At 45.3% G+C, this 12,929-nt stretch overlaps 1 protein-coding gene across 1 annotated transcript in view; it reads right to left on the bottom strand.

The window, feature by feature from the left end:
• Window positions 1-10,500, bottom strand: part of PPM1L (protein phosphatase, Mg2+/Mn2+ dependent 1L) — a 63,860-nt gene extending 53,360 nt beyond the window's left edge. Inside the window, exon 1 of the mRNA XM_064721005.1 lies at window positions 9,747-10,500. Within this exon, the coding sequence (XP_064577075.1) occupies window positions 9,747-10,145 (399 nt within the window). The 5' untranslated portion in view covers window positions 10,146-10,500. The remainder of the gene's footprint in view (window positions 1-9,746) is intronic.
• Window positions 10,501-12,929: the final 2,429 nt, after the last annotated feature.

Here is a 12,929-nt window from a genome sequence, read left to right as displayed (position 1 = left end):
AAACTACAGGAACCACATCACATATATCCCACATTAAAAAAAACCCAGCACAAAAAGCACCTTCTACATCCTACATAATGTCTTAGACATCTCCAAAAACACTTGAGCAATAAAAAAAAAGCTATAAAAATCAGAAAAACACCATTCACTCTGCAAAGCACGAAAGCAGATGAAAGCTCAGGGGTATAAACATCAAGAACACTAAAGAGACAAGCATGTTCCTTCTCCCCTTCCTCCTACTCCCACACTTCATTCCTGAAGCACACAGCTTTGGACAGAGATTTTATTTCATGCCAACCACAATCAGATATTTCAATAGCTCAGTGTTTGTCTGGAGGGAGCACACATTCCAGGGAAAATGCAGTGCATGCACAGATTACCTGGAAATAAATCACATTCCCATTTAAAATGAAGTTTGAAGTAGTGGCACAGCACAGAGCTGTATTATGGACCACGCACTTTTCCCCCAGAAGAAATGTTTCACACCCTCCAGCAGTTTTCTTTCGGGAAGAGAATGAAAAAGTAAAGAGATTTATTACATAAAAAAGCATATTGATTGAAAGCAGCACTGTATGACAGCTTCAGCTATTATAACAGAACTTAATAAAATCAAATGTTTACCCCTGAAGGGGATTCAGAGGGGAAAAAAATAAAAAAGGCTTTATCAACACTTATGACAATGAGCAAATCTGCAAGGGATAACATTTTGGTGCTGAAAGTAAATGCAAATAAGCGCTCATTTCTCCAGGGCAGCTTTGAGGTTTGCCCACACGAGGAGCTGTGGCTGATGGTGGTGTGGCTCCGCAGTGAGAACACCCCCTGTGATGGTGTGGCTGGAGATGTCACTGCTCCCACAGCTGGCAGGGTCACACCCGATGAGAGCAGGAGATGTTCCAGCATCACAGCCAGTTTGTGGGAGCAGCAGGACAGTCCTTTGTGCTGCCTCGCTGCTCTTGGGGCTTGGGGATGGGTTTAACACAGAGAAGGACGCTCCTTCCTCCCTGCCCTTGTCCCTTTTGCTCATTCCACCTTCCCTTGTCCCTTTTGCTCATCCTTCCTTCCCTTGTCCCTTTTGCTCATCCTTCCTTCCCTTGTCCCCTTGCTCATCCCTCCTGCCCTTGTCCCTTTTGCTCATCCTCCTTGCCCTTGTCCTCTCTGCTCATCCTTCCTTCCTGTCCCCTCTGCTCATCCTTCCTTCCCTTGTCCCTTTTGCTCACCCTTCCTTCCCTTGTCCCTTTTGCTCATCCTTCCTTCCCTTGTCCCTTTTGCTCACCCTTCCTTCCCTTGTCCCTTTTGCTCACCCTTCCTTCCCTTGTCCCCTCTGCTCACCCTTCCTTCCCTTGTCCCCTCTGCTCATCCTTCCCTGCCCTTGTCCCTCTGCTCATCCTTCCTTCCCTTGTCCCTCTGCTCATCCTTCCTTCCCTTGTCCCCTCTGCTCACCCTTCCTTCCCTCCCTTTGTCCCCTTTGCTCATTCCACCTTCCTTCTGTCCACCCTGCTCATCCTTCCTTCCACTCTGCCCTTGTCCACCCTGCTCACCTCTCTTTCCCTTTGTCCCCTTTGCTCATCCCTCCTTCCCTTTGTCCATTCTGCTCATCCCTCCCTTCTATGGCCCCATTGCTCATCCCTCTTTCCCTTTGTCCACTTGGTTCATCCCTTTCTCTTTTTCCACTCTGCTCACCCCTCCTTCTCCCCATCCCCTTTTCTCATCCTCCTTCCCCTTGTCCCCTTTCTCCCCTTTTCCCCATCCCTTTTCTCACCCCTCTTTCCCCCATCCCTCTTTCCCCCTGTCCCCTTTTCTCGCCCTTTCCCATCCCCTTTCTCTGCCCTTTCCCCCATCCCCTTTTCTCACCCCTCTTTCCCCATCCCCTTTTCTCACCCCTTTTTCCCCCATCCCCTTTTCTCACCCCTCTCCCCCATCCCCTTTCATCCTCTTTCCCTGTCCCCTTTTCTCACCCCTCTTTCCCCCTGTCCCCTTTTCTCACCCCTCTTTCCCTGTCCCCTTTTCTCACCCCTCTTTCCCCCATCCCCTTTTCTCACCCCTCTTTCCCCCTGTCCCCTGTGCTCCTCACCCAACACCCCAATCCCAAGATCCCAGCTCAGCGTTTCCACCTCCAGCTGCTTTTCTGGGATGGCTTTTCCACAGGAGCAGAAAGAAAAGTGGATTTCTCCTCCATCCACATGATTTGATGGCGAACCACTCCAGAGCTGAGAGCCTGCTCTTAACAGCAGCTTTCTGTTATTTCTGGTTTTTAGCAGGACCAAAATATTCCCCTTGATCCTTCCTGGATCAGGCCTGATCTGGTCCAGGCTGTATTTGCCACATAAACATCAATTTCACGGCATGAATGAGCAATTATTTCAACTAAAATTTACTATTCTCACCAGTCTTACTTACCCTGAGTATTTGTCAGTATTCTGGCACCTGCAAACCTTTCTTCTCTCGTAAACTGTAATGAAATTTGCATTTTTTCAAAGCCATGCTGCTTTCAAATGAAACCTGCTTTTGGCACGAGCTTTAAACTGCTTTAATAAAACCAGCAGTGTTTAACATTGAAGTGTTAAACACCAGCTAAAAAACAGGAGTAAAAGCAGATAAAACAGCCCAAAAGAGAGAAAAAAAAACCCTGCAGCTTGTTACAACTCCTGATTTTACACACATATTACAACAGGCTGGAGATCCAGCATGGACATTTTTGTCAGGATGAAAACTCCCTTTTGGGATTGCTTTTGCTGTTTCCTGACCTTCTGGGTGAAGTGAAACTCTACAGGCTCATAAAGAAATAGTCATTAAGTGCTGATGACCATCTCCTGCATGGGAGAGCTCCTGGGCTGGGGTTGGGCCAGAGGAACTGGTCTGGCCAGCTGGGCTGGGATCTGGAGAACCTGAGCTCCAGCAGGAGCGGCCAGAGGGAACCTGGAGCTCCAAAATCTGTTTTAAAGCACAAAATCCATCCCAGGGGACCCGGAATGGGCACAGCTCCTTGGGACAGAGCATTCCCTGAGGGTTTGTGGGATGAGGGACTGAAGTGTGGCCACAGAACCAGCAGGGATGAGCAATGGGGGTGAGGAGTCTGTGTGGGGCACAGAGCAAGGGGTGCAGTAGGGCCCAAAGGGCTGAATTTACTTAAACTTGGAGAATTTACCGAAAATTATTGAGTGGAAAAACTGGAGCAAGAGGCGTGTGACTTTCTGTGCATAATTAGAGCAGCTGCTGCCCTTCAGTGAGGTTTGGGAAGCCTCCCTGCAAGGGCAGAGATTCAAAGCAGGAGGAGCACACGAGCATTTTGTTCTTTCTCCCAGATCTGTCAGGGTTTCTGAGGGAAGAGCAAGATCTGAACCTCGAGAGCTGAGAAAAATGAGTGCCAGGTTCCTCTGCACTGCTTTGGGGTGGAAGGGACCCTAAATCCCATCCCATGCCATGGGCAGGGACACCTCCCACTGGACCAGTATTGAAGATGGAGGGAGAGACCCAACTTCCTTGTTCAGCATCTGACTCCGTTTATTCACTCAATCAATCACTTTTTATAACCGTGTTAATTAAGTTCATGCATATTGCAAACCCGAGCTCACAATAGGTCAGAGATAACACACCAACCCCTCCTTATGTTTCCAATACCAAGATTTGGGTTCTCAAAATTATTTCTGCTTTCCCAAAACAGCCAAAGATAGAACATCCACTTGTTATGAGAAAGCTGCCTGAGAACTCTGGTATGCAAGGTTCTCAAGGCCTTCATGTTTGTCACTTTTACTTGTAATTAAAAACAACCTGAGAACTTCTGCTGTTCACAGAAACCGGCTGTGAGAATTTGCTCCTCACAGCTGCCTTCTAGGCCATCCCTGAAAAAATCTCCAACACAGGGGTGGCACTGAGGGATTGCTGACAGGGAATTTAAATTCAGCCCATCCGAGGGCAATCCTGGCTTTGGGTGCAGTGTCAGTGCCATGGGAAGGAGCAGGGCTGTCCCTGAGGGGATAATTGCTGTGAAATCAGGTTTCTCTTGCATCTGTGTGGGAAAAGTTCATGCCCAAGGAGCATTTTTGGGACAGAAGTGAGGCCATGGGGCTTCCCTTGTGTTTTATCAGGTCACATTCCTGGTTTTCCACAGAAACAGGCTGTGAGAATTTTACTCCTCACAGCTGCCTTCCGAGCCATCCCTAAAAAAATCTCCAACAGACCAGGATGCTCCAAACCCTTCGGACACTTCCAGGGCTGGATCCCCAAACCTGGCTGATCTCACAGCACAATCCCACTCATTTCTGAGCAGATCAACGTGGCCAAAGGCCGCTGGGGCTGAGGAAAGCTGGAATTTCACTTCAGAGCAGGCAACACCTGCCGGCTGAGGAAGACACAAAACCCCAGCTGAAGAGGGGCAGGGCTGAAAAGTCCTGAGAAAATGAATAAAAAAATTGAGAAGTGGCAAAAGCAGCGCATGGGAATCCTGCCACGAGCATGGGACACGGCCACAGTGCCAGAACTGCTGCAGGAAACTGCAGCCAGCAGCAAAACACAGCAACCACGTGCCAGGAGATTGTTTCAGAAGTGAAACTGCCAGAAGCCAAATCACAGCTTTAAGGCACAATTTACACCGTAAATATTTGGGTTTCTAGCAAAAAAGGGAGGGAGGAGAAATCCTACTGTGCTCCAAAAGAGCTGCTGGAAACGCCACATTGGAGGCACAGCAATCTGCTGGTTTAATTAACCCACACGACAGAGGACCTGAATTTTTTTTTTTTTTTCTCTCACACAAAAATACCCAAACTCCTGAGCTAGGGAACAGAAATGATTAAAATCCCACTGCTCCAAGATTGTTTCCTCCCCATGCACAGCAATTCCCAACAGGGACACGTCCCGTGGAGGAGTCCTGAGTTCCTCAAGTTCATGGGGAAAACTTCAATGACTTTCATAATCTGAAAGCCCTCTCATAATCAAAATTGATTTCATTAAACCAGTGGCAATCTGTTGGCAGCCTGAGAGCCCAGACAGGGAAACACACCGATTAAAACAAAGCTGGCAAAACACATTAAAAATTAATTGACTTCTTGATTGTTATCAACATTGAAAAAAGGCTCAATCCCACACCCAATGATACAGCCCTGAATGGCGGCAATTAAAGTCCCTCCTTCCAATTACAGCTTTTTACAGCATTTTAATCAATTTTTGTACAGCAAATGAGCATAGAGTTTAACCCTGAATCGAATCAGCATGGTGTCGTAGGCTGAAAATCATAATCCTGGAGCATGACACGCAAGAATAAAACTTGGATAAACTGAACAAAATGACAGGAATGTTCCTGTAGATCATTTCTGACTTGTGTTTTAGGCTACTGGAGGGGAATTCATAAGCAGATTTGGGACTTGCCTATCACCATGACCTCACCTATGTAAATATTTATTCAAACATTTGGGCACTTTGCAATAGATTCTAGATTAGAAACCAAAGGAAGTTACTATAAAAGGAAAACCACGCTGGCAGTTTCTGTTTAAAAACTGCAAACCCTCAAAGACTTCTCCTTACAACTGGGCTGTGACATCCAGAGAAACTCCAAAGCCTGTGTTTGATTTATTCCTACCTTTTATAAAATCCCAAGCCATCAGTCCTGAATGGCCTGATAGATAAATTTTCATTGCTGACATTGCTTAAGTAGCTCAGCATCACAAGGACGGGGCTGGAATGAGAATTAGCAGGTTAAAAAAAACCACCAAAAAATGAACTAAAATGGTGAAATTGGCAGCTTTCTCTTGTTTCAGCACAGCACAAACACCTTGTGCTGTCAGGATCAGAGAGCTGGGCTGGAATGCACAGCAGGTTTGTTCAAACACAGCTGGCGCAGTGCCCTCTCCTCCAGGCCTCACCTCAGCATTCCCATTCCCACAGCCTCACCCCAGGCTCCTCAGGACTCTCCACCGTTATCTTCTGACCTTTCCCTTTCTTTTTTTTTTTTCCTTGTTTTTTTTGTGTCTTTCTCAGTTAATCAGTAACCAGAGACTTCAGCCAGCGCTCGGTGCTGCTGATATCAAGGTCCTGAGCCCCACTTCCACACCGTTCTCTCCTTCCCCATTCCAGCTCCCCAGCCTTTCCCCGTGTTGGGAAATAAAAAATAAAAATAAAAAGGTGTTATTTTCCATCCTAAACCACCGGCTCAGCAGCTCCAGAGCCCAATTATTCCAGGCAGAAAAAGCTCTTCCCCACAGCTACACATCATGAGGGACAAGTCCTGCCACGTCCCCGCTCAGGAGGTGGAGGGAAATAAAAAAAGAGACTTTTTTTTATGAGACATTTACTGAGCTGTAATTTCCCACATCCGTTTACAACTGCAAACAAGCCCAGGCAGAGGAAGGTACTATCTATTACCATAATTATTTTTAAAACCTTCACCCCACAGGGTTAGGAAAAAAACCAATGATTTACAGCAGAGCCATAACTATAAAACTGCAGATGGGAGCTGAGCTATTTTGCCCTTGTCTAATGCTGAGATCTCATTAAACTGCGTGCTTAAACCTTAAATATTTGAGAGTAAATGGTAGTTAAAATAGGGAAATCACTCTCATTAAGCAGCCAGCCTTTCCTCTGCTCGGTTTCGCAGCTCATCATTTGTTATTTGGTCATTTGTGGAGTTTCACACTGCTCCATCTTCCAGCCTGGACAGCCCCAAAATTCCTAAATAAAGGGAAAAGGACAAGAAAAAGAAAAGCACTCAAGCCATTTTTAAACCTTAAAAAGAAACTGATGAGAGAACAGAAATTTTTTTCTTTTCTAAGTTCAATCACATTGAAGGATGATCCTTTGGCCAAAGTCATTCAGTGAGACAACAGGCAGCAACTTTTCTTTATTCTTTCTAAATCCAGAAAGATGAAAGGAAGATCTAGAAAGGTCTCTTCTTTGACCTCTACCTGCTCTGCATTATTATTATTATTATTGCTATTGTTATTATTATTATCATCATCATCACCATTATATCTCCAAGAAATTAACCTTTAATAAAAGAAGTTTCTCCAAGAAACTAACCTTTAAATAAAAGACTGCACCACACACCCCACATCCAATTTTCTCTCTGAAATCTTCTTGCCTTTCAGAAGTTACTGCAGCAAACCAGAGCATTAATAATTATTTTTGCTTGCTCCCTTCTCGAGCCACCCACAAAATCCAAAGCAATGTCTGCCAACCTATCCTGGCTAAAACTGGAAGCTGGAAGAGGAAATGACATCAGAGAAAAGTAGAATTTATGCAAAATGTTGGGGATATGAAAGCTCAGAAATCTTCATAAATTAGCAGTGCACAGTAATTGAAGCTGCTTGAATCACGCTCCTCCATCCTTCCACTTCAATGGGATGTGGCAGGAAGTAATTAATGGAGACAGGCTCCCTTGCATATAGCTGCAAATAATTAACCTGGCATCTCATTTCTGGTATTGGCTGCTTGAAAAAACAAATTTCTCCCCATATAGAACAGTCTGTTTCACACGTAACCCCAGGGATCAGCTGTTCTTTATTCTTTAAATATACATAAAGAAATTTAATGGGAGCCCATATGGAAAATTTAACCTTCGCAAAGGCTTCGCTAAGTGCATAGATGAAGTGTTTCACAGAGTATTTGATGTTCATAAAAAATGAAAATAAATTAAGACATACAAAACCCCCATTCAAATAGAGACACAAAATGTAGCGTTATGTACTAGGGATTAAATAAGAGCATAAATTTTTATTTCTTCTCTCGCTTTCTACTCAAAACCTGCTAGGAATAAAAACTGTTCCTCATTATTTCTTCTTTTTTTTGCTGTATGCTCAGCACACACTTCATGTTCTTCTGAACAGTTTTACCTAAAATGTAAAACTCGAAACTAATTAGGTCCTCAACTTATTTTTGTAGGAGTAAAGGCCATGAAGAACACTTAGGATTCCATTATGAATAACAGATGCGAGACGGGTACATTTATAAACCACTAAATTTAGAAAAGATCTGTGGAGAGTTCTGCTGAACCTTTCAAAATTAAAAACCTGCCTGTGCTTTGCCACTGAATCCATCAGAGCGAGTTCTGAGGAAGCAGAATACAAAAGGCCAATGAGTTTTCCACGGGTCCAGCATTAATGCGTGCCATGGATGGAATTTCAAGATGCCCAACAAAGCAGGCAATATCCACGGGGCACATTAGCTAAATGCCAACATTCCCTGCGTTGGTTGGGGGTTATTCAATACCCTCAGCTCGCCATCTCGTGCAGGGCAAGCTACAAAATTAATGAAAGAAATCAGATCCCCCTTTCAGCCGGGATCCCACAACCTCGGAGCGCTCTGTTTGAAAACACCACTCAGATATTTCCCCAATTGTCTGGGCTGCTCGGCTCCCACAAGGAAACTCAGCTCACACAAAGGCACAGCCCGGCACCTTCCCCCGGGCACAAAGGAGCCAGATGGCCCCAAGGAACTGCTCAGGGCTCCTGGAAAAAAAATAATGGGAAAAGCTGGGAATGCTTTGGGACACACGGACATTGCCACCCGTGTTCCACGGACATTGCCAGCCGTGCTCCTTCATGCCCAGGGAACTGGCCTGGGAATGCCAGGAGGAGCTGGCACTGCTGTGCTCACCTGAAATCAGACAGAATACCCCCAAAACAGGGCTCAGCGTTTTTTATGAAGCCGACAATCCTCAATCCCCAAAGAGTTTGCGTTAATTTAAAGGGGGCCAAAGAGCCGACACTGCGAGGAGAGCCCAGGTCCCTGCCCAAGCCTGGCAGCCGAGCCCAGGGCCTGGATTTTCCAGGAGCCCTTCCAGGTTTAGCAGGGCAGCAGCTGCCACCCCTGTGCCCCGTGAGTGCCTGGGCACTGCCAGAGCTTTTCCAGGAAGGATCTGGACTCTCGGATCTGGAGGAACACCCTCCCTCACGGAAAATTCCCAGCGTTTCTCCCATCACCCCAGCGGGTTCCCTCACACCCAGCCGGAGCTGCTTTGCCACACAAGGACGAACTCCTCGTCCTTGCCCACAGTTACGAAACGCGTGCCTTGTGCCACACCAAGAGCTGCGTGGCAGCACCACATCCTCAAGGCAGAGGAAGCTGCAGTTCCAACATTTGTCATCCGCAAGCCCACGGAATACCCCGATACCAGCGTGCCCGGCAGAGCGGCGAGGTCGCCCAGCCCCGAGCGCCACGATGCCGGCTCTGCTGCCTTCCCTCCAGCGCGCTTTAATGACATAAACTCCCAAAGACAATTCCCAAACACCGCGCTGTGCTCGGCTCCCTGGACAGGGAATTACCCAGAGCACATTTTGCACACTTTAGCATCCTCCAGCAGCGCTGCTGTTCCACCTCAGCCGATGAGCCCGGCTGTGTCCGGGGGAGCAGCCAGCCCGCTGCCAAAATCACATCACAGCACACTTGGCTGTAACAAAAGATGACTCCGGGGAGTTTGTGCTCATCATCGTTATTCCACGCACGTCAGAGCCACCTCCAGCAGCCTTGCCTTCAATTAAACCTCTACTACTGCAAAGGGCAAAGGGGGTACGGGCACATTTGTGCCGTGCTGAGAGTGGAAGGGGTAAGGAGGGATAAAGGGAAGGGAGGATTACACAGCCCTTTCTCAGAGACAAAAAGCAAGGAAATCCCCTCCCCACAATGTACAAGACAACCACACAAACCTGGTGGGTGAGAACACATCCACGCCTTGCCTTGGACCATCCTCCCTCCCGCACCCCCCCTTTTTTTTTTTTTGGTGTTGTTGAATTATTGGTTATTTCCAGCTGAGCACTTGCCTCTCCTCCGTGCCCATCAAATATCCCGAAGATGGAGGGGTGAGTCTTGTTCACCAGGTCGGTGATTACTTCGAACCTGTCCTCCATGTGATCCCTGCGGCCTTGGATGGAGTAGACAGCCACGTTGTGGCTCTTGAACTCCCACGTCTTGGAGAACTCAGCGTCCAGCACGTCTAAACCCCCGAGCCTGTCATTCTGCATGATCTCGGCCACCTTGCCCTTCACCATCTTCACCGCATCCCTGCTGGACTTAACAATGGTTTTCACCTCATCCGTGTGGAAGAAATAACTCCACAGGGCCAGGCTGATGCACAGCAAGAACAGGGTCTCCGGTCTGAGCAAGAAGTAACGCATGATCCGACCCAGCAGAGACAGCAAAGTCATTGTATCCTCTATCATTTATTATCGCGACCGTGTCTCCCCACAGCATGCAGCGGGGCGGCTCCGAGCCCGGGGCCGCTCGCTCAGTGCATGCTCGGCCGGCCGGGCAGCGCCGAGCCCCGCGCTCCGTTCTGCTCCGCTCCGCTCCGCTCGCTGCGGCTCCGCTCCCGCTGCTCCCGGCGGCCGCGCCCCGGCCCCGCGGCGCCCCGTCCGTGCCGCGGGGGCGCGGGCCCGCCGATGGATGCGCCGAGCGCTGCGCCGCCGGATGGCTCCCGAACGCCGCTGCCCGCCGCGGCTCGGCTCCGCTCCGCTCCGCTCGGTCCGGAGGTGGCTGCCAGGGCCGCCCGCGGTACCTGCGTCCCGTGTCCCCCGCGCCCGGCGCCGGCCCGCCCTCCTTCCACCCGGGCGGAGCGTCCCGGCCGCCGCCCCCGCCGCGCCGCTGAACTACAAATCCCAGCAGCCCCCGCGGGAGCGCGCCGGTGCGGGGCATGCTGGGAGTTGTAGGCTGGGAGCAGCCGGGGAAGGAGCCTGCAGAAGGAAAAAAATTATTTAATCAAAGTGATTTTAATAAAAATCAAAACTTTTAAAATAAAGTAATCAAAATTATTTAATCAAACTATAATTACAATTATTTATTCAAAGTGATTTTAATAAAAATTTAAAAATTAAAAATAAAAAATCAAAATTATTTAATCCAAGTGTAAAAAAATTATTTAATCGAAGTGATTTAAATAAAAAAATTAAAATTAAAAAATCAAGATTATTGAATCAAAGTATAATAAATTTATTTCATAAAAGTGATTTTAATAAAAATAAAATTATTTTTAATGAAAAATTTTAATCAAAAGTATTTGATCAAAGTGTAATTTAAAATTACTTAATGAAAGTTATTTGGTTTTTGGGGCAACCTGGGGTAGCGAGAAGTGTCCCTGCCCATAGGATGAGATACCCATTGAAGTCCCTTCCAACACAAACCATCCCGGGATTCTTCTAAGGATGAAATTGACCCTCGTGTGTTTCCCAATTCCATTCACAAGCTTGCAGTCAAAACAGAAACAAAGCAGGATTTTGTCAATTATTAAACCGAGAGTTGAGTTTGCCAAGGCAGCATTTTGTTGGAAAAACCCCCAAAGCATCTCTCTTCTTTCTCCGCCCCATTTGTGAAAATTGCCATTTCGCTGCACTGACAGCCCTGAAAGCCACGAGCTGTGTGTGTGAGCAGAATAATATATAATATAAATATTTATATTTAAATATAAACAATTAAATGCCGCGCCTGGGCTGTTTGCTGCCACCTGTGGGGCACAAACCACAAAATCCATCAACCAACCAAACCAAAACATCAACCAAAATCAGAGAGCGCAGAGGCAGCACGAGAATCAAACACCTCAAACACAAAATGAATTAAAACCACAAAACCCCAAAACTGAAATTCTGACTGAAAAACTTCAGCTAGGAGCATTCCAGGTTTTTCAGCAGCTCCTCTGGACTTTTGTTGCTCTGCTCTAAATTCTTTTTTTGCCATTTCTTCCAAAGATCAGCTGGAATAAATGACAGAACCCAGAGCCTGCCTAACTCAAATTTAACAATTTCAGCCTTTCTGTGTCCCATTTTTACATCCAGCTCCAAGAAACACCAAAATTAATGACAAATATTAATTATAACCATGACACTGCTTTAAATTTAAGAGGTGCAAACCACTCTGTTTGCATTTTATCCAAAATTTCCCATTTTGGGCCTAGAAAACCTCTCCCCTTTATCTTCCCCTCTGTCACAATGCACTTTAGTTGAGCCACAGATTTTTTACCCAAAATGCCAAAATTTGCACCTGTGAGTTGGGAAATGTGGTACCAGCACAGGTGCTGCAGCACCTGGAGCTAATGAGGCTGATTAATTAACTTAAAGTACTTAATAAATACTCCAGGAATTAATTAACTTAAAGTACTTAATAAATACTCCAGGAAAACCAAGGCTGAGTGTCCTGAACAGAGGAAAACAAGAAGGAAATGATATTTTTGATTTTACAGAAATGTGCAGCTGATAAAAAGCTGTGTAGCCAATAATTCCAATGATATTATTCATATTAATGATATCTATGGTGGCTTTTAAATTTCTATTAATTTTATATTAGGGAAACAGAAAATAAATGTAAAATAAGGATGATGCTACTTACTGCCATCAACCAACTAATAATTTATTTGTCATTTTACTGCAATATAAATGTGTCATTGTCTATTAGCTACAAATTGTGTAGCTAATAATTCTAATAATATTATTAATATTACTATATCTATTACAGCTTTTTAAATTATATTAATTTTATACTTAAGGAGAGATAAAATAAATGTAAAATAAGATGGATGTTGCTCTCTCCCAACCAATTTGTTTTTTATTTGTCATTTTATTGTAATATAAATGTGTCACTGTCTATCAGCTACAAACTAATAATTAGCTGCAAGATAGTAATTCTAATAATATTATTAATATAGATGTTCTATAATATTATTATATCACTATCCCAATTATGGCTTTCAAAATCTATTAATTTTATACTTAAGGAGAGATAAAATAAATGTAAAATAAGAAGGATGATGCTCTCTCCCACCAATTAATTTGTTATTTATTTGTCATTTCACTGCAATATAAATGTGTCACTGTCTATTAGCTACAAACTGTGTAGCTAATAATTCTAATAATATTATTAATATCATTATCTCTATTACAGCTTTTTAAAATCTATTAATTTTGTACTTTAGGAAAGATAAAATAAATGTCAAACTAGAAGAATGTTGCTCTCTCCCA

The sequence above is a fragment of the Zonotrichia leucophrys genome, chromosome 9 (assembly GCF_028769735.1).
Source record: "Zonotrichia leucophrys gambelii isolate GWCS_2022_RI chromosome 9, RI_Zleu_2.0, whole genome shotgun sequence".
In the NCBI taxonomy this organism is placed as follows: Eukaryota; Metazoa; Chordata; class Aves; order Passeriformes; family Passerellidae; genus Zonotrichia; species Zonotrichia leucophrys.
The sequence above is the reverse complement of the archived record's forward strand: the minus strand, read 5'-3'. Positions and strand labels throughout refer to the sequence as shown.